Raw genomic sequence first — 22,154 nt, forward strand, 5'->3', positions numbered from 1 at the left:
CAGCGCAGCCAGGCAAGCAAAGTCGCTGGAATAAGGTATGTGTTTTTTGTGTGTTTGTTTTCAAGTATGTGTGGGAGAGGAGGGGGAATGTTTGTGGAAGGGAAGGGAGGGGCGAGGGAGCAGATAAAAGTGCGATTGTGGAGGATGAGGGAGAATGGATTGGGCTGAGAAGGGGAGTGTTAAAGGGGGTGGGCAGAGGGGCAAAACCCCCCAATTTACTAGAAATCCCACCAGTGAGGGAGAGGGTGGAGTTCAGAATGTGATATTTTGGAATTTTGAAGGCCACATAAAATGGCCTGAAATAAATGTCAATTGTGTTTGGCCTTCAAACTGCGGAAATATCACATCGAGACAGTCTGTGGAGCAGAAAAGAGGATCCATGTCAGCTGAACAGGTGTTGGAAAAATGGCTACTGGGCAGACAGTGCTGGGGGAAAGTGGTCCAAAAATAGTTGAGGGCACAGGGTGGTGTGACATACGGTTGGTTTACTATACAATAAAGGAGCAGTGGGCACCACATTGGTGTTAACAGCACCCACACAAATAATCTCAGCATGCACTTGTGTAAGGGAAGAGTGGGTAATTGAGACGAAGACTCAGGAGTATGAAGCTTTTTAATAGAACATAACTTCCAGTACATATAGGGTTACTTCACCCCTTTTCTCTTGTAATTGTTCTCAGCGCTAGTCCCCTAATTGAAGCATAAGGGTCTCTGTATTCTTTGTTCAGTCCTTCGGGTGCTCTGAGTTTTAATCTGCCCAGGCAAGTGAGAAGCCTTCTCCGTCCGGTACAAAAGGAAATTAACAAACACTACGGGCTGCATTTATACTATCATTCCTTGGTTCCAACCAATTACAGCGTCCATCCCTTGATCCAATGGCGTCACTGGCTTCAAGTTCCCGGGACATGTGTTTCGGGCTTCCTTCCATTCTGTGCTTTGATTCTGGGCTTTGGCTCCTCCCCCCTTCCTCCTCTGACATTCCTGGTGCATCTGCCATGTTTTCCTTGCTAGTCCACGCACTAGTCTTCTCGGTCCTGGACGGTGTTACTGGCTCAGACACCACGTCGGGGGTGGCGTTCCTTGCTCCGCCATGTTGGGGCACACACACTATATCGGTGGAGTTCCCCCACGTCGCTGCAACAGGATTTTGACTGCGACCGATCAAGAGTCCTTGCTCCACCGAGATGGATTGGCCCGTGTTGCCTTCGGGTCACGCACCACAGGTAAGGGGGTCTGTGCGACTTCCCAGTCGTTGATAAGGGAGTTGGATGCAGCTTCCCGCCCCTCCTGCTTACAACTACCTTCTGCCGCCCCTAAGACTCAAGAGCGGGAGCTGCAGTAGGAAAGGATGCATCCAAAATACCAGTCTGCACTTTGGTGGGTATCAGATCTAGGACAGGATCAGAGACCCAACCCTGTCAAGAGTGGATGAGGACCATTCTGAGCCTAGGGTGGGAGGCCTACCTGGGAGTTTGTACCACATACAGACCTACACCAGAGGCGTAGTGTGGGAGTTGGGATGGCCCCAATCACTGTGCCTGCATGTTTGAAATGACTACCACCTTTTCTTGTCCCATGCCTGCACTGCACAATGCTATCTGTTAGGAAAGATTTCTCTTTAGTAACTTTATATGGACCCCCAAACCTTTTGCTTTTTAACCTGTCCTGTATTTTTACAGGGAATGAAGCCTTCAGCTTCACTCCCCAGGCCTTTTGCCCATTTTGTTATGGGAAAACTGAACAGTCCTTCAGACTATGGGAAACAAGGTTTTCTTTTAGTCTTTTTACCTTTTGGGTAACTTTTCAACAGTGCACATATCCTACAATCCAGTGCAGTGGGGATACTTTTTTATCACCCTATCCTTAACACTTGGGATTTTGCTACTTTTATATGTGCTTAAAGAAAAGCTGGTGGCAGCAATTACATATTTTGCATTTTTCTTTAGTCGTGCACATTCACGTTTACCACAGATGGATACTAAAAGTGGCTAGTGCCTTAAAATGGCTGTGCCATGAGATGTTGGCTTGTTCTTTGGTCATATTGTTGTTCGGCCACCTTCCTGCCTTCTCAGGACAGGAAATCCCATACAAAGGTCATGCACTTGCGCAGGAAAGCTGCTGCTTTTACTAGCTAGTGATGCCTTTGGGTGTGATTGCACAGGAAGGGGATGGAAATGTCGGGTCCCATTCAGCATCTGTGGTGCTTGAAAATGTAGGTGTGTGGCATGAGTAAAGCCCACAGTGGTCCCCGATTAGACACTGCTGTCTGTCTGTATGGTGCTGACCCTTACCATTGGTGGGCTTGGACATGCCTCCAGACAGGATTTCAGAAATGAGGATGACTCCTGCATCCATTTCTTCAGATCAAGATCAGCGCTGGAGCCAAGTATCTTGTGTAGAAGAGCAGCCAGCTTCAAGGGATCCTACTCTGGGTAGTCTTCAAGCACGACTGAAAGCATGACTGCCATTGCCTGTGCATGGTAGCAGTCGCTGGAATCGGCCTTCCTCCACCTGGTGTAGTGTCCTGAAGAGGTCTGCATCAGTGCCTTCGGCATGTCTTCCACGCCAAGGGTGGCACTGGGCTCCTGGAAATGACGGAGGAATCCCTGCGTCCCACCGCTCATGGGGACCTCTCAGTGGAATACATGGTGGGAAAACCTACCTCCAGCGACCCATCAAGTTATCTGGGAAAATCAGAGTAATGGAGGTAAGTAATCGCAACACATTTGTCACCCCCTGTTCTCCTTAGAATAAATGTTGGTTATTCCATTCAATCGCTTTTTGATCATCGCGTCTAAAGGTCACTGTATCTGAAAGATAAGAATAGAATTTTACTTACCAGTAACTTTGTTGAATATCTTCTGGAACATTTCACCATTACAAGAACTCTTCATACATCAGATACTTTTCGTAAGAAGCAGCTTTGTGACTTTTGGGCACAAGGCCCCATTCATCATATGGATCGGACTAATAAAGTTAGGGTATCTTTCTTGTGACTGGGTTCCGTTCTACTGCATCACCAACTACCTTCCTTTTTGTTGAATAAGGTATTGAATGCATCCCTAACAACCTAAAGGTGACTGTATATATGTTTATAATTGGGTGTTGTGTAATATCACCTGCTCATTTCATTTCCTAGATGGTGTTTTAGGCCTGAAATAAGTATAGTATTTTTGTAGTCCCCTGTCCAAATTCAATTATTGTGTGCGTCACTGTGTGGTCTCATTGTGGACCCCTGACCCAACTCACAATTTCCTCAAAATTGTCTTGACTGCTCTCCACGTTTACCTTGATTGGGTTTTGACTAACCTCGGTTACCCTGTTCACCACAACTTGGGTGGCCACCACGCCAGATTCTAGAAAACCATCTTACACTATCCAGTTTCTTTAATGTCCCGCAGGACTTAAAGCACCAGCATGCTTAGTGGTGGGAAAGCCAGTAAGCAAGACAACCAAAAGAATAACAAAAAAGACTGCGAGGAGCAGAACGGCACACTCGGCAGTGATACGGACAAGCATAAGAAGAATGACTGCAGCTTTAGCGAGTGCGCACAGCAATCTAGCAAATTCAATGCACTCGCCCACAAATGCACTAATCTGCGACAGGCCTGCAAACCGGCATCCTAAACCTGCCAGAAAGCCCTCACACAAGCTGGGACAATTAACAGAGCCCTAAATGCATTGGCAAACCACTGCCTGGAACCAGCGGTCACGCATACAAGAAAGAACCCGATATTAAGACCTCTTTTGTATATGTTTTCTCACCTGTATGAAACACCTCCGCAGGAGAAATGATTCTCTGGTGCAGGGGAGCATGGAGGAGAATTGCTGAAGGAGTGTTCAAGGGGAGGTATTGGTTGGTGTGAGAAAATGGTACTTGGGTGGGGTTTGAGTGTGCATGCAAGATGTGTGGGTGGGGATGATATAAGGAGAGTAGGGAGTTAATGCAACGGTTACTAGGGAAGTGAAAGGAGTGACTGAGAATAGGTGTGGGTTGAGAGTAGTAGGTTGACAGTGGGAGGAGTAAAATGAAGGAAAGTAGAAGAGCGGGAAAGGCAGGACAGCTGGGCGAGCGGTACAAGGCCATGAAAGGAAAGGACAAAAAGTGGGGCCTGAATGTCAGCATTTGAAAGTCACCAATCTATATTGTATCAGGGAACTTGGGTCAGAAACGAACTAGCTAATTCCCTGAGGAAGATGGAGCGAAAAGGTGGTTGCCCTAACACCATCAGTAAAGATCAGACATAACCTGAGATCGGAATCACTAGAGACCATCCCAGGGTTTAGGAACACCAGAGTTACAGAAGAATGGCCACCCGAAACGAGAGGGACATCCCTTACTGAGCTCCTGCAAATGAAAACCCTTGAACCGTCTTCGTAGGTTGATGTGTTCTTGAGGCCATCTGTGACACTTTCTCGTCCAGGGAACGAAGCATAGACTCAGGCCTGGTCGCAAAGTTATCTTAAAACACAAGAGGTAGACCGTGGATTGGAGGACAACCCGCATCAAGAACTGCCTCTTGTTTTCCTTGTTTCTCAACTGATGCATACCAAGCCAGTGGCATAGGGACTTGCTATAATCTGAAGCAGGCCATGCAGGGCACTGTGGGGTCCCAGCCAGTGAACATTTCACCGTGGGCTATGCAGTGCATTGATGAACTTGGTAATCTTAAACATTTCCTTAGTATGCATTGATTGACATGAGGCAGTTATCTGTATCATTATCTACTATGAGGCACCAGATAGCAGTGGTACAGATCCAACAAGGACACTGGGTGTTTACAATTGCTGCAAGATGTTAACCCAGAGTCGTTTGTAGAAGACCAAGAGAAGAAATATAGGACACTGTTGAGACACAGTGTGGTTAACTATTGATCTGTTGTGGCATGCAAACAAGAGTCAACTGAGAAAATGAGTCATTGTCTCTTCATCCATATAACTGCAAAGTCATCTTCCAAAACCTGCTGTGAAGGGCCTTCCTGGAGTAGCTCTGCTAATACCCCCCCCAGTCCTCACACTGCACCCATGTTCAATGTTAAGTCCGCAGAGCAAGTCAGGCTTACACCAATTTATGAATGTGAGGAATCTATCAAAGGAAGGAATTCATTAGAAATACATGCCCTCAAATGTATTAGTTTGATGTAACTTTGTTCAACAGAGAAAGGTTGTTGGCAGTAATAATTTCAGCAATGTACATAATGCTGTTTTTATATGCTATAGAAACATTAGGCACCAAATTATCAGTGTGACTCTTTCTTATAGAGCAAATAAAAATAAAGGTTTTTAGTGCTGGTAAGGTATCAATTTGTTTCAATGCATTGGCTATTTCTAGAGTTACAGGACATTCTCCCCATCACTGTGGCAGGCAACCACACTGTGCGTACAGATTTTGGGTACAGAAGAGGTAAAGTTGACACTCACCTCGGTCCGGGGAAAGGTTAGCCCGCTTGGCTGGGGGAGAGGGTTGCCTGTCTTTGTCTGATGGCTCATACCTCTTTCTACTTCCTTTATCAGAAGCCTGCAAGAGAAGAAAAAACAAACCAGGTACAAAGATAGATTAATGTGTCTTAGCAGTGAGAAAATTGAGTAATGGTATGAAATATTGGTGTTTTCCCACAATGAGGTAAACGGGCATCACGTAGTGCCAAAAAGTAAGCGTTGCTTCACCAGTCTCAAAGAACATGCACCAAGGAACAAGTTACTTACCTGTAACTGTTGTTCTCCAGCATGGGTCTTGCATGGATTCACATGCTCATGAATATTCCCCGTCGTCAGGCTGGGAATCCTCGGTAAAGAAAAAACAGTATCAGTTTTGTTTCTGATCTGTCCTTCGTTGTAGTAACCAATCACTGATCTCTGCGTTATACTGACCACAGCCAATGACTGCCATCTCCCTAAGCCCCGCCTCTGGCACCCATCTTCAGATTTGGTAGCACGTGAAGTGGCAGTATGACCAAGTGAAGAGCCGCAGAGGGGTAGGCGGGAGGGTTCGCATGTGAATCCATGCCAGACCCATGCTGGAGAACAACAGTTACAGGTAAGTAACTTGTTCCTTTTCCAGCATGGGGTCTGGCATGGATTCACATGCTCATGAATATAAGAATACATAGCAGTACACACATGCACAACCACGGGGGGTGGCAAAAGGCTCAACATTAAGCAATACAAAAACTCAACATTAAGCATCTCTTACCTCCTCACCAGGCTCACCTTAAACGAACAGGTTGCGCAGCACTGCTTGGCCGACCCTGGACTCCTCCCTGGAATCCCGATCGACGCAGTAGAATCTCGTGAAGGTGTGCGTCGACCTCCACGTAGCAGCCCTGTAGATGTCCAGCAGGGGCACACCAGATAGGAACGCCGTAGTAGCAGCGATCGCTCTGGTCGAATGGGCTCTCGGACGGCCTGGCAGCGGTCGGTTAGCCAACCGGTGGCAGTGAAAGATGCAGCCGGAGAGCCATCTGGAAATAGAAGACTTCGAGAGAGCCTTCCCTTGATTCACAGGTCCAAAGTTCACGAATAGCTGTGATGTCCTCCGAAAACTCTTTATGCGGTCCACGTAGAACTTCAGCGCTCTAGCCACATCCAGCGAGTGCAAAGTCCTCTCGGCCGGCGACGAAGGAGACGGGAAGAAAACAGGTAACACCAAGGGCTCGTTAAGATGGAAGTCCGACGGCACCTTGGGCATAAAGGAGGGGTGCGTCCTAAGCACCACCCTCAAGGCATGGAAAGTCAAGTATGGTGCTTTGCAGGATAGGGCCTGGATCTCTCCCACTCGTCGTGCGGAGGCAATGGCCACCAGGAATGCAGTCTTCCACGACACAAACTTCATCGGTGCGGAATGCATCAGCTCGAATGGGGGCCCCATGAGCCTGGTCAGCACCACGTTAAGTTCCCACGCCGGGGCCTTCACCGGCGGGAACAACCGGAACAGTCCTTTCATAAACTCTTTTACCAGTCGATGGGACAACAGGGACGTCCGTCCTGTGATTCTGGTATATCTGGAGATCGCCGCCAGATGAATCTTAATGGAGGCATGGGCTAGCCCAGCCTTTGCCAGCAATAGCAGGTACGGCAGCACTTGAGGGGCCGTAATCTGTAGGGAATTGATCTTCGGTGCCCGGCACCAGATAGAGAACCTCTTCCACTTGTGACCGTAGCATTTGAGAGTCGAGGACGCCCTGGCCTTTGCAAGAACCTCTCTGCAGTCGGCCGGTATATCATACCCTCCAAACTCTAGTGCTGCAGGAGCCAAGCCTGCAGGTTCAGCGACGCCGGGTCGTGGTGGAAGATGGCGCCTCCTTCTCCGGAGAGAAGATCCACGTCTGCCGACAGCTTGATGGGAGGGGACGTTGACAAGTCCAGAAGGTCCGGGAACCAGATCTGCCTCGGCCACGCCGGTGCGACGAGGATCATCCTGCACCGGGACCTCTTGAGCTGGTTGATGAGTCGAAGCAGCAACGGCAACGGAGGTAACGCATACAGGTATAGGCCGCCCCAGGGGAACGAGAACGCATCGCCCATGCTTCTCGGCTGGGGAAACCTGCTGGCGAACCTCTGGAACTTGGAGTTCGTCGCTGTTGCGAACAGGTCGATTTGGGGTTTGCCCCATCGTCGGAAGAGCTGATCCACCTGATCCTGGCGCAGTTCCCACTTGTGACACGCGTGCAGCTCCCTGCTGAGCGAGTCGGCGATGGTGTTTCTTTCTCCTGCCAGGTGGAAGGGAACCAGGAACATCCCCTGGGTGCCCAGTGCCACAGATCCTGTTCCTCCTTGGATAGGGCTGGGGATCTGGTGCCTCCCTGCTTCTGTATGTAAAACATTGTCGTGGTGTTGTCCGTGAAGATCCGCACCACCTTGCCCTTGAGCGACGGGAGGAACGATTTGAGAGCCCAGAACACGGCTCGGAGTGCCAGGATATTGATGTGCAGGAGCCTCTCCTCGGGGAGCCAGAGGCCTCTTGCGTGGAGATCTCCGGTGTGGGCGCCCCAACCTTCCAGGGAGGCGTCCGTCGTCACAGTCTCCTGGTACGCCGGCGTCTGAAAGTCCTTGCCCCACCACTGAATCGCCCGCCGGAACACCTCATTGAGGGGGACCCGGTCTTCGAAGGTGCCCGTTGCCTGCATCCAACGGGCGTCGAGAAATTCTTGAAGAGGGCGCATCCGTAGTCTGCAGAGGCGCACCAGGTAGATGCAAGAGGACATCATCCCCAGGAGGGACTTGATGGACCTCACCCTGGCCACGTCCGTGGCTAGCAGGCGCTGCACTTTGCCCAGAATGGTCTTCGTCCGTTCTTCCGACGGTGCCGCCAGGCGCCTCACTGTAACGAGCTTCGCTCCCAGAAACAGGGCCACCTGCGACGGCACCAGGTGGGACTTTGGGTAATTTATGGCGAATCCCAGGTCTGTGAGTAGCTGGACGGTCCTCGCAGTGTGTTCGACGGCGAGTTCCCTCGTCCTTGAGCGGATGAGCCAGTCGTCCAGGTAGGGGTAGACGTGAATCCCCTGCAGGCGCAGCCATGCCGCCACAGGTGCTAGGCACTTGGTAAAGACCCTGGGTGCCGACTTCAATCCTAACGGCAGTGCTCTGAATTGGTAGTGGCGTCCCTGGACGACGAACCTGAGGAACTTTCGGTGACTTTTGAGGATGGGAACGTGGAAGTATGCATCCTCCAGGTCCAACGACGGAAGAAAGTCGCCTTCCTCCAGGTGTCCCAGCACGTGCTGGAGGGTGACCATCCTGAACTTTTGTGACCTTATGTATTTGTTCAAACGACGAAGGTCCAGGATGGGGCGCCAGCCGCCAGTCTTCTTCCTGACGAGGAAGTACCTCGAGTACACCCCGGAGCCTCTTCGGGACGAGCTCGATGGCGCCTTTCCTGAGCATCGCCCGTACTTCCAACAGCAGTTGCGGGACGTGATTTTCCTTCCTGGCCACAGGTGGAACGTGAGGGCACTTCTTCAGGAATTCGATAGAGTGTCCTCTTGCCAGGGTATCCAGCACCCAACGGTCGGTGGAGATGGACTTCCACACGCCGACGACATTCGTCAGCCGGCCTCCCACCGGGGTGCTTCGGTGGGGGCCCGAGGCCACGGCCGGTTCAGTCCTGCTTGGATGTGGTGGCCTTGCCGCCCTGGCCACCTTGCCGACGAGGCGCTCCCTGCTTGCCGCGACCCCTGTAGGCCTCCTGAGACGAGGAGCGTGCCGCCTGGCGGTAGGACGAGCCACCGCTGGATCCCTTGGAGGCCCCCTGTCTGCCTCCGGAGCTCCGAAAGGGCCGTCGTTGCTGAAGGGCTCCTAGGGCGCGGGCCGTCTCCATGGCTTGGAGGGATTCGCCCACCGCCTTCCCGAACAAGTTGCTGCCGTCTAACGGCATGTCCAACACCCTGGTCTGGACATCCTGACGGCTGGCGGAACCTGGTATCGGCAATATCGGTTGCCACCGTTATGGCGTGGTCCGACGCCACCTCGCCTTCTTGAAGTATTTCCAGGGCCTCGGACCTCTTGTCGTCCGGTAGGAAGTCCAATATGGGGGCCAGCTTAAACCAGAGCTCCCTGTCGTAACGGGCCAGGCCGTTGGCCGCTTTGATCGTCGTCGCTGCCGACGAAATGACCCGTCGCCCCATGGCGTCCAACTTCCTACCCCCGCCGTCCGGAGGGGAATTCGACGTTGAGGCTCCTGACTCCGCCGCTTTCTTCTTCGCCGCCGCCGAGACGACCGAGTCTGGCGTTGGCTGGGCCCTGAGGCACAGGGGAGCGGTCTCGGGGACCCGGTACTTCTTCTCGTACCAGTCCCGTTTGGCTGGTGCCGTGGAGGGGTTCTTGAGTACCGACAGGCCCTCCTCCCAGATGTCATCGATTAGAGGCACCGCGATGACGGTCTTCCTCTTGGCCTCCTGGCGCTGATAGAGGAAACCTTGCTTTTTCTGCTCCTCCGGGCAGAGCTGGAACAATTCGGACGCCCTGGCGATCATGGCGTGAAATGAGCCAATCTCGTCGGGCGGAGAGGCCCGTGCGACGGGAGACTCGTTCCGTCGCCCTCAGAACCCGTCGTCGAGCCCACCGCACCATCATCTCCCGACTCGTGGGAGGATGAGGAGGGAAATGTAGGCCTTACGGGGGTGAGTGGAGGAGAGGGTTGGGTCCTCTGTCGTTTTTTCTGAGGACTTCCCGACGGGCCAGGTTGCGGGTCCTCCGGCCTGGGCCATGGTAATCTCGTCCTTATCTCAGAGCATAAGGACTGGATCGCAGACAAAATGGCAGCCAAGCTATCCTGAGGCCTAGGTTCCGGCTGCGCCGGAAGGGAAGGCTGCTCTTCCTCACCATCGTCGTCTTCCTCGGTTATCTCCCGAGGATCTTCCTTATGGGTTCAAACCTTCTCGAATTGGACTTCGAGATTCCTCACGGCCTCGGTCAGTTCCTCCTCCGAGGCTGACTCCGAGCTCGAGGAGGCTACCGTGCCCCCCCTCGCTTCTTCCATCATGGTGGCCATGACGATGGGCTGAAAAAAGGATTCCCTCCTTGGCGGCAGGGAAACTCTAGTCCCAGAGGCAGTCTCCGCTGGCGGGGTCTCTGCCGGCTTGGCCAGAGTCGCCGCGATCGCCTCGATAGAGGCCTTTGCCTGCTGGGTAGGGGCCTTCACCACCTTAGGTGCGTCCCGGGCCTTCTCCTTAGGGGGGTGGGGGGTGACGCCTCGCTCCCCTTCTCCCGAGATCGGACGGGGCTTCTCCCGAAGCTTACCCGGGGTCTCGGACTTCCTTCTCCCCGAACCGGAGCGCTGGCTCGTGGTTGACGTTGCCGGGGAAGGTGCGCCCTGCCTGGCGACCGAAGAGCCTGACCTTTCGGCGCTCCTGGAGCCAGCGGACTCGCAGCGCTTGGCCTGGTGTTGGGCCCCCGTCACCGGGGCGCCCGCACAGGACTTAGAAGCCCGCTCGGACCCTTTCTTCTTCTTCTCACCCGTTGAGCCCTTCTCCAACCAGCTGGCGAGACGCGATCAACGGTCCCTCATGGTCCGCTCCGACAAGTTCTTGCAGAACTGGCAGTCCTTTTCTACATGAGTCTTGTCCCCATGAAGACAGTAGAGGCATCGCGAATGTTCGTCCTCCTTAAACACATTCTGCAGCCCGCATCCAGGGCAGCTGCGAAACAGCTTGGGTCCGGGTGACAAACTCGCGTCCTGGGCCATCTCGAAGTAGGCCGCAAATCTTCTGGAATCCTCCAAAAGGTTGATTCGACGACATCTTCACCCTTGAGGGGCGTAGGAAAATCCCGTAACGGGTACCCGTTAACGGGAGTAGAAACGGTGGAGCTTGAGGCTCGATTAACCGAAAAATGTGAAAATTCACCTGAAAAAGCGCGAAAACGCAGCAAAAGCTCGAGAGCTAAGCACAAGGACTCCCAACACTTGAACGTGCGGTAAAAATCTGAAGATGGCTGCCAGAGGCGGGGCTTAGGGAGATGGCAGTCATTGGCTGTGGTTAGTATGACACAGAGATCAGTGATTGGTTACTACTACGAAGGACAGATCAGAAACGAAACTGATACTGTTTTTTCTTTACCGAGAATTCCCAGCCTGACGACGGGGAATATTCATGAGCATGTGAATCCATGCCAGACCCCATGCTGGAGAAAGGCAGTTTCCCACATCCACCCCTTTCTGCAATAGACAATTTGCAGGAATACAGTATTAAACAGTCTACATCAGTGTGTCTAACCTTAAATGTACTACGCAGATGCACATCCTGCAAAACCCTATTAACAGTACAAATGACAAATACTATACATAGGATCTGAATCTTTTTGAACCATTAAAAAGGCCCAATTTGTTTTGGCACAAACTGTGGCTTATTTTGTATCCTTGACAGTCTACCATACACGCCCTACAACTTGCCAAAAGAACATGCCATTTACGAATCAGTGGTATTTTGCATATTCATCTGTAAATGTGGTTTGTGTACCAATTCATCCCAGATTTCGATGCATTGGAATTGGAAGTGAACCAACCCACAATACCAATTGTCCTGTAGAAAATGGCTAGGATGGTTTCAATAAAATTGTAGTTATAAAATAAAGTAGTTTGTTACAAGTCAGATCATCTAAAGTATAAGAAAAGTCACTCAATTCCCCTAAAACATCACACTGGCAGCCCAGGAAAACATGCCTACTTACTAAATGTGGGCTTCAGGTGCAAGAAACATGCCCTTTAGTTTCATGCAGTTTTAAAGGGATGGTCTAGTAAAAAATCTTATTTAAAAAATAGATAGGCAACATAAAAAAAAATACTAGCATTCTCCGTTTTAAAACTTCCTATGTAAAATTTTGAGCTATTCAAGCTCAAAATTCGCAAAAGCAAGCACATGGGCGCATCCATTTTGTGAAATGGAGGCCCTCCTGTGCTGGCTTTTGCGGCACTAATGAAGGAAAAGCCAGCCAGTTGTAGTAAACAAAAGCTACCGCTGGGTGGCTTTCCCTTCATTAGTGCTGTAGGCGGAGGACGGGGACCGGAGACCAGAGCAGGAAAGCTGCAGCTGAATCTCAGTAAGTGCCATTTATTTTTTTTTTTTTTAAATAAGCACTAGCTGCGTAACAAATACGTTATTGTGTTGGAAAACACTGCGGTTTTTCTTTCCAAGTTTCTCAGGCTCCTCCGGCTCGGAGGAGCCTGAGAAACTCGGAAAGAAAAACCGCAGCGTTTTCAAACACAACCGCGTGTGTTTCTGCCTGTTGTGGCTATCACTTTGGGTCTCCGGTGCTCCTAGCGGAGCACCGGAGACCCAAAGTGAAAGCCACAGCAGGCAGAAACACAACGCGGTTATGTTTACATGCCGCGTAGTGTTTCTACCTGCAGCTGATTTCCCATTTGGGGCTCTCGAGAGCCCCAAATGGCAAAGCAGATTCAGGCAGAAACAACGCGGTTGTGTTGGAAAACGCTGCGTTTTTTCTTTCCGAGTTTCTCAGGCTCCTCCGAGCCGGAGGAGCCTGAGGGGACTGGGAGGAAATGCATATGCGTTCATGCCATTCCACTGTAACTGTAAGGCGTCACCCAGGGATCCAAGGCCATGTCCCTGCCAGGACGCAAACTGAGGGCACCTCCTGTTGTGCCAGGTGGCGAAAAGATCCACCTGGGGCTGCCACCATCTGCTGAAGATCCCCTGAAGGACCTGATTGTTCAATTGCCATTTGTAATTGTCGTGGACCCAACCTGCTGAGCCTGTCCGCCCCCCAGGTTTGACTCCATTTGGAGGTGGATCGCCGTCAAATGTATGTTGTTCACCAGAGCCCATTCCCAAATGCTGACCAGGGTGCATAGAGGGGAGGACCTGGTGCCATCCTGCTTGTTGATTTAATACATGCTGGTGGAGTTGTCCGTTTGAATGAGTATCATCTTGGCAGGAAGGCTTTGAGAGCCAGCCAGATGGCCTTCAGCTCTAGCCAAGTGATATGGGCTTCCTGTTCCTGAGACCAAACTCCATGGACGCTGTGGTTGTTCAGGGTAGCTCCCCAGCCTTCCAAAGAAGAGTCTGTGGTGATGGTAGCCTGCAGTGCTGGTCGACGTAAGGGCCTGCCCATCCTCAAGTTGCAGTGCCCGCTCCTGGGAACCCAGCTCCTGACTCCATGAGGCTGAGAAGTGCAGCTATAACCTTCTCATTTTGAGCCTTGTGAATGGCGCTGCCAGTAGGCCGCCATGATACCGAGGAGGTGCTGGTACCATCATACGGAGGTCACTGCTCGGCTGAGAAAATGAAGCGTGGCCCTCTTGATGGCTGTGATCTTGTCCTCCGAGGGAAAACTTTCTCAGAGCTCGTGTCCCAGATAAGGACCAGGAACGCCAAACTGTCAGCTGTAGCTGAGACTTCTTTTTTTTAACACTCTTTTTTATTAGTGGTCCAGAAGATACGTAACACAGTTACAGCTTTGCCTTAAAGCTAGAAATAACCATGACAAAAAGAAAATCGGTACAGATATCATACATCACATCAAGGTGGTACGCTTACATAGCTTCATCTTCATCGGAGATCATATCACATAGAAACATTCTGAATGGTCCCCAAATATCTTTAGGTCTACTAGCCGATGGGCGGGTGAGGACAAATTGTTCTTCAGCCTCATTCACGTATGTCAATTCCCAGAGGAACTGCTTTACAGTGGGTGGCGCAGCACTTTTCCATTGTTGTAGTATACATTTTTGGCAACTGCGCACGAGACATTAAATAATCTTCTGTTTTTTTTCAGAGCACTTGCCTATATCTCTGAATAAATATTTCTGTGGGGTCAATGCCGGGGGGGATTTGTGTAACCTCCTAAAGGAACTCTGCCACCTCGCTCCAGAAGCCAGTCACCACCGGACAGCCTCAGTACATGTGGAATGAACCAGCCTGATCGGCATTACATTTGGGACATTTGCCTGGACTGTCCGGAACAAACTTTGCTATCTTGGCCGGAGTGTAATGCAACCTGTTTATAATTTTGAATTATATAAGGCGTAGCCCAGCGTTCAGGGAAACCCTCTTGGTAAGGGAACAGTACCTTTCCCAGGTCTTATCGTCGATTGGGATTTGGAGGTCACTCTCCCATTTACCTTTGATCAGGTTGGTCGAGGGTGTGTGCGCCTGTATTGCATTGTATAGACTGGACACCCCCAGTTGGTTGCCCGCTGTTATCATCTGTACGCATGGGTGAGTAGGGGGGTTCATCAGGGAAAGACGCCCAGCATTTCTGGAAGGCCGATCTCATACGATAGTACTGTAGTGTCCTAAGAGGGGCCCCCACCAAGAGCCTGTCATGACCACTGCTTTCAAGGAGTCAGGACCTACCCAACATCCTTGGAAGCAGGCTCATAACATGTCTTATCGGCACCAGCAAGTCCCAATAGGGACCTTTTGGACCTTGTCCTGGCACCGGTGGTGCCAGGCTCATAGTAAGGATCCGTCCCGGCACAGGAAGCGCCGGGCTCATATCAAGTGTAAAAGTGCTTGGGTGAACCTACCTGGAGCAGACCATGCTGCTTACTTACCAGCAAGATGATGCTTTACTCTCTTCTGGCAGGGACTACTTTTCCTTCTGGGTGGGGCAGGCACCACTCCCTGGATCATTGCTGCTGGAACCCTTCTGGAAGCAGAAACTCTTTTACCTGGGCGAGGCTGCTGTGGAAGAAGACACCTAAGCATTCCTATGGGCTATTTAAACCACACCCGATTGGTACCACATGCTTTGCGTTATTCTGCATCTGCAGCAGGACGCTCACTGTGTCAGCTCCAGCGAATCTTCAGCTCCGGATCCTGTAATTACGAAAATTACCTGCTGGGAACCAATCTTCAATCTTCAGCGGCTCCTGTAAAACAAAAGGCACAGGTTAGACAAAGGCAAAGTTAGCGCTTCAACTCACCCGATCCATCGGCAGCATCCAAGACGTTTTTTCTGCATTTCTCGTCCGGCATCGGCCTGCAAAGACAAAGAACATTGGTTAGTAACGCTTGGTTACAATACTGCTTACCTGTGTTGCGCTTGCTCCAACCTTGCTCGCACTGCATTCCGGCACCTGTAGAGACAAAAGGGGACATTAAGGTGCATTCTACGGCCCCAAAGCAGCCTTCCTACTTACGTGCCTTCGAATTCATCATCTTCTTGTTACGCTCTCTGCCACGAATCGGGGAGAGCATCTTTTTTGGCATCGACAGCATCTGAAAAGTAAAAGACAGACATTAGGGAAAAAGACATTTGAAGAGAGCAATCTAAAGAGAACTTTAATACTTACAAGTCACGCTCGTGCAGCAAACGGCAGCTTCGCTCTCAACTACCCTCTGCAATCAAGAGGCGGAACTCACATACAGTGAAGTAACTGGACCCAGCGCCCCTGCACAAGACGCAGGATGGAGAGCTCAGCATTCACTTAGGGGGAGCACAACAATCACCCGAGTACCACGGGAAGAGAGGGAGAGAGGGGCTAAGAACTACTCCCAACCTTCCAGCCACTAATACCTTGATTTTTCACTTGCAGACACCTCACTCTGCAGGTCAAGCTTTCGGTGAGGAAGGGGTCAAATCCGGGAGCCAAACGAATCCTACGCCTAACGTTGAAGACGTTTTCACCGCCCAGTCAAGACCAGCGCCTCCGAGGGAACCAGGTGAGCGTTACAGAGCCCCCATGATCAGCTGAAGCGTTGCAAACTTCCCATCTATAAACATATCTCCCAGTCTCATTTCTCCCATGGGATCCCAGGCCTCTCGTAGGCTGGTGTCATGTGTTGGTGTCATGTCAGGGTAGTTCCAGAGGGAAACCTCGGGTTGTATGGGGCCAGTACTCCCAGTCTTTTAAATATAGCCTTCCATGCACCAATTGTACAGCTCACCGGATTGAAGTCTCATGAGTCCCTGTAGTTTGCATCAAAGATTACGGACTGTATGTTTGTGGGGGAAGTGGTGAGCTCCTCTACCTCCACATGTGGGGGACCCTCATCCTTGGAATACCAATATTTCGAAAATTGGGCCTGGGACACATAATAGTAAAGTTCAAAGTTTGGTGCTGCTAAGCCGCCTGTGAAGTACGGTTCAGTCAGTTTTTCCCACCCTATTCTTGGAGTCTTCCCATTCCAAAGAAAGGTAGTCGCCATGGATTTGAGGTTATTAAAGAAGTCTCCCCGGCCAAATCGGGATGTTCACGAATAAGTATAGCAGTTTGGGCAGGACTATCATTTTTAGGACTGCTATCCTACCATGCAGAGACATCAACAAGCGGTCCCATAACAGCAGGTTGGTCTTCAAGGCCTGCAATGTGGCATCGTAGTTGTCTATGTACAACGTGAGTTTCCCACGTGAGACAAGTATCCCCAGATAACGTATGGACACCCCAGACCACTTCAAACCACACAAGGAGTCGGAACGGCTGGTTGACGGTGTGGGGGGGGGGGGGGGGGGGAGAACCTCTGACTTGTCTCCGTTTATAGAATATCCCGAGTGTGCAGTGAACTCTTGAATCTCAGCCATAATGGGAGTCAAGTTGTTGTCCGGTTCACGAATATATAAAAGCGTGTCGTCCGCATATAGCGGGATAAGCTGGGTAGCCCCCTTAAGGTTGATGCCCCTGTTAGAATGTCGCAGTCGGATCGCTATAGCCATTGGCTCTATTGTCAAGGCAAATAGTATGGGCGAGAACGGGCAACCTTGCCTGGTGCCCCTTCCCAACAAGAACAAATCTGAAATTGACTGATTGGTCAATACCCGCGCCCCAGGTTCCGTGTAGAGTAATTTCACATAACTAATGAAGTTAGGGCCAACACCAAATGCCTCCAGCACTGCCAGCAAGTAGGCCCATGACACAGAATCGAAGGCCTTTTCCGCGTCTAATGATACAGCCACAGCGTTTCTGCCCGGGTCTATTTGGGCCATAATACCAAAGAGCCTACGGAGGTTAAGAGCCGTAGACCTAGTGGGGATAAACCCATTCTGGTCGGGGTGTACAAGTGTAGGAACTGCCGGCAGAAGCCTGCTGGCCAGTACTTTGGCGAATATCTTAGCATCTGTGTTGATCAGAGATAGTGGCCTATATGACGACATGTCTTGGGGCGGGTGGCGCGGTTTGGGGAGAACAGTTATAAGGGCCTCTCTCATGGACGGGGGCAGTATTTTGCATTGGAGGGATTCCTCCCAAACCCAAAGGAGCTTTGGAAGAAGAGTAAAAGAAGGGTTTGTGATAATGGTTTTATTCCACTCTGGCTGAATCCAGAAATAAAGTTGAATGGAAGGCCACTGTTTTGGTTGAACTGATTCCTGGGAGGAGTACACTGGCTGGATGATCTTGTTGAAGATGGTAAATGGGTCCGTTTTAAGAGACTTGCACGTGTTAAAGATCTCAGTGATTGCACTATGGGGGAATACAGGAAATTGAGAATACTGCGGAATGAGGGTGCAGTTGGGGCCAAGGGATGGCAGATCTGGTTGCCTGAATATAAGACTGGTGGTGGTATGGCGTCTAAAGTGTACAAGAATTTGGGCCAACACTAAGACAAATACAGAATTGTTGTCAAAATGGTCTGAGACAATTGGATCGGAGAGGCCTGAAGAAAGATGGAGGAATATTTGTAAAAATGTGGCTCTGACATCTATTAAACTGGGAGAGCAAAGCCGCCAAATTAAAATTCTGAACAGGGTTTTTTGGACACCCCAAAGACTTCATGCAAGAGGAATGGTTGATTCAGAGGCATGCTGGAGGTGTAAGCATGCAGTTGGCTCTTTTGAACACATGATCTGGGACTATTACAAATTGAGGTCATTTTGGAGGAAGGTCACTATGAGAATAAATGAGGTCCTAATGTTGCAAGAAGATTTTGACTATAATACTGTTGTCTTGGGTGAGGATGATTTGTGGAGGAACTCATCACAGAAATGTTGGTTTTTCAGGGCTGCAAATTCTGCTAAGAAAGTCATTTTGAGGAAATGGAAAAGTGATCAGACCAACATATTCAGAGTGGGTAGATGATTTGAGACCAGGTTTGAGAAGGTAGTTCTTTGCAGAGATAAAAAGATGAACTTGTTCAATCAAATGTGGGGTAGATTTTTGGATGGGTAATACTTCTGTCTATTTGTTGCTTCCTGTTAATTTCTTGTTGTGGAGAGGGGTGGGGGTATATGGATTTGACGGGTGTGATGAATTTGATTTATTTATTGTTGCTGCTTTTGATTTAATATTTAGATGTACATAAAATGGTAAAATAGAATGAAAAAACAAAAAAAACACATGAAACATATGCCAATGGATAACTTGCATGTAGAGTCATGGGAAAAATTGCGTCGTGTTTGGGTAGAGGAACTTAGAACGGATATTCCTGCGGGGGAATGGGAAAGTCTGCAGGGTATAGGGTGCAGTCAAAAATGGATTTAGGGTTGAGGCATACTAGACAGAAAATGTTATGTAGATTATATTGGACCCCTGTTCGAATGGCCAAGCTTGGATTGTTGGATAATGATATCTGTTGGGGTTGTGGTCTTAGTGGGGGCACCCTGCTCCATATGCTATGGTTATGCTCAAGGGTATCTACCTTTTGGAGGGATGTATTGAACAGTTTGGATATTGTGCTAGGGAGCTCACTACCACGAACATCTTACTCGACGATTTTATTGTTAAGCAGAGAGAGGGGGGGCATGGTTAGTGTGAGAACAGGATGGATAAACATGGCATTAGTGGTAGCGCCTAAACAAATATTGAAGGTTTGGAAGTCGAGGAAAAAGCTGGTTGTGGATAAATGGCTGACTGATGTCCGTACTTTGTCTGATTACAAGAAAATAATGTTAACGAAGCAGAAGAGGGAGGAGCATTACCTTAGAACTTGAGGCTCTTTCAATGAATTATACAGTTGAGGTTCATTGACTGCATGCATTATTTTTTGAATGAGATAGATGGGGGTTATTATAATTGTACTTGATGTTGTGTGTCGTGTTTGTTGGTGTTGTTTTGTCTTTTGTTTTGGGGTGGTTGACTTTCTACTGTTGGATAGGGATTTGTGATAGTGTGTTAAGGTTTTAAAAGTGTAAATTCAAGTTTGGTTAGGTTCAGTTCTTTAGTTATTATATGTATTGCACAATGTGAATGCATATCTCTGGTGTAATGGATATGTACATGTTGCCTTCTCTTGTATGTTTTACTTTCAAAATGATAAAGTGATTTAAAAAAAATATTATCCATCAGGACCCTTAGCATGGGAGTGGGGCTTCCAGCTTCCTACACTTGAGTAATACTTCAGGTCTCCTGCATTACATAGCAATGCAGAGATGAAAGATGTGCCACATCTGTCAAGGTCTGTCCTACAATTAAACCGCTCTGCTCACAGAACTACAACGAGGCTGGATTGTACCAAGCATGAAAAGGCTATGTTTGGGTCTGACTTGGGCCTAACTGTGGAATCGAATGCCTGCGGATCTTGCGGGGAGGTACAGTTTGGTGTGATGTCAGCAGGGGAAAACTATCCCCAGGAGCTGAACTGCCCTATCAATTGCTTGAAACACCTGGCAGGTTCTTTTGATATCAGGACCCTGAGTGGGGGAAGGTTAGATGCCAGTCTTCACATCAGGATGAACAACATCTCAACTGGCTGATTGATCATCCCCCTGGGTGGTACGAGATAAGAGGTTATTAGCAGAATTGACAAGGCGTTTTGTTATTTCTACATCGTAAGCATCTGGCCATGATGGCAGAGAATTTAACAAGCCTCTCCAACAGGGTGGCAGATTGGAATTTGCAAAACCTCAGATCCTAGCGACTGCAAGCAGCACCATTCAAGGCTCAATATCCTGCAAGATACAAGGACCTTTTCACTTCCAGCTCAATGGCCAGTGCCATGTTTTTTCAGCTAGAGACTTGACCCTTTTGCAGTGACATTAGATGACTTCAGCTGCTTGTGGTGTCTGGAAATGGACTAAACCTTTCATACCTTAATCACGATTGTGAGGGATAGAGATCAAGTATTACTGATGCCATTTTGGAGAGTGCAAGGTTGGTTTCAAGCCACTGTTAGGCAGAATTGCATGCAGTACCCTCTGGGACCACCACATACAATTGAGCCTGCAGGTATAAGCAAAACCATCCTTTGGTATAAGTCTGTATTACACAGTTTTTGGTAGTGAACTGAGCAGCCAGGCTTATCTCAAGAGGGAATGTGAGCAGTACAAGGATGTTACACAGAGGTCTTACAATCACAGTGGTTCAAGTAGACACTTACTCTTAAGGTTTCTTGTTAAAACACTTATTAATTTATTACAACGACTAGAAGGGGGCAACTTAATATTATACACAAACACACTTCAATACCAAACCAATAAGTTTCTGAAGTAGGAGCAAAATAGCATTTCAGTTACTTTGAATGGGAGTAAAATGCCTAAAGTTAATAGGATAGATCACACATACTTTCTTAGACAGTACAAATAGTTTCAGTTCACTAAAGGACTCGATTCAGGCCAAAGTCAATGGGCTAGTGTCTTGGATAGGAAAGAGCAGTTCTTGCAGTAAACATTAAAGTATTTGCCAATGTTCCCAGAAGTAGTTTGTACGAAAAAGAATCATATGTTGGGTCACAAGCTGATTAGGCCTGCAAGTTGGGGAAAGTTCCACGAACTTTCACCACGAGAGGCAAGTTCTCTCAATCGGGTTGGCACAGTACCTTAATATGAAGAAAAAGACGCAGCTGAAGACGTTGGTTCCTGGCAGTTCCTGCAGATCTCGCTGTTCCTGAGCCTCAGTCATGGGGACAAGAGGGAGGACGTCGGGGGGACTCCTGCACTGCGCTGGGACATATCAAACAAGCTGACAAATGGAAGATCTTCGTTTCTAGTAGCTGTCAACAAGCACACAAGCTGGTGTCCTTCCCCCTGGTTAAATGTAACCAGCTTTGAGAATGGTATCCAGGTGGCTTACCAGTTGATTGGTCCCACCAACTCAAAGGAAGACCTTGAAGGGGCTTCTCTGTTGAGATGAACTTGGCAATTCAGTCCTGCAGCAGGGCTTTTCCCGGCAAACCAACAGTCCACAAGTTGCAGCAGCCGTCCTCTTCCAGCTCGTCTTTGGTTCTTTCGTTCCAGTGGTCGACTCTGCTTTCTAGTCCAAGAGACTCGCCTTTTAAATAGTTTTCTCCCTTTCATTCCAGCCTAGCTGTCGTTCAGCCAGCAGGGTGGCTGTCCTTACCGGACAGTCAGCCAGCCAATCACGACAGAGTGCATTTGGGTCTCCTAGGAGACTAAGCACAGGGAGTTTCGGGCACCTCCCTCACTTCCTGCTACCCCAGACACCATGGAGCCAGAGGCAGGCTTCACGCGTGAATCCCGCCAAAGGCGTACGAACAAAGGGACCAAACCTGGTTTGGCGCGCAGAGACCAACTCTAGACGGACCTTTCCAAAAAGAAACGGCGAGAAAAGGTTACCTGGGCCATTTTGACAAAAATGCGAATGCAGCCCGCGGTAAATGCACACCATGGTAGTTAAAACAAAACCACTGCCACCAGCCATTCAGTGAGAAAAGGGTAACAATGTTACATGAGAAGCTAGACAAATGGGATACTAGGTAACCCCTCCAGCACACTATTGTAAGATGGTGTGTGCTGGGTCTAGAAAGTTACAAATGTAAGTAAAGTCAATTTCACTTCACTGCTCTGGGAAACAGTAGTTTATC

General features: G+C 49.4%; 1 protein-coding gene across 3 annotated transcripts in view; it reads right to left on the reverse strand.

Moving 5' to 3' along the window:
- The window catches only part of ZC3H18 (zinc finger CCCH-type containing 18), a 1,042,429-nt gene that overhangs the window by 47,408 nt on the left and 972,867 nt on the right, over positions 1-22,154 (reverse strand). For all 3 annotated transcript variants that reach the window (XM_069636029.1, XM_069636019.1, XM_069636037.1), the window contains exon 16: positions 5,422-5,518. In XM_069636029.1, the coding sequence (XP_069492130.1) occupies positions 5,422-5,518 (97 nt within the window). The remainder of the gene's footprint in view (positions 1-5,421; positions 5,519-22,154) is intronic.

This window comes from Ambystoma mexicanum, chromosome 1q, assembly GCF_040938575.1.
Source record: "Ambystoma mexicanum isolate Mex_15411 chromosome 1q, UKY_AmexF1_1, whole genome shotgun sequence".
Lineage (NCBI taxonomy): Eukaryota > Metazoa > Chordata > Amphibia > Caudata > Ambystomatidae > Ambystoma > Ambystoma mexicanum.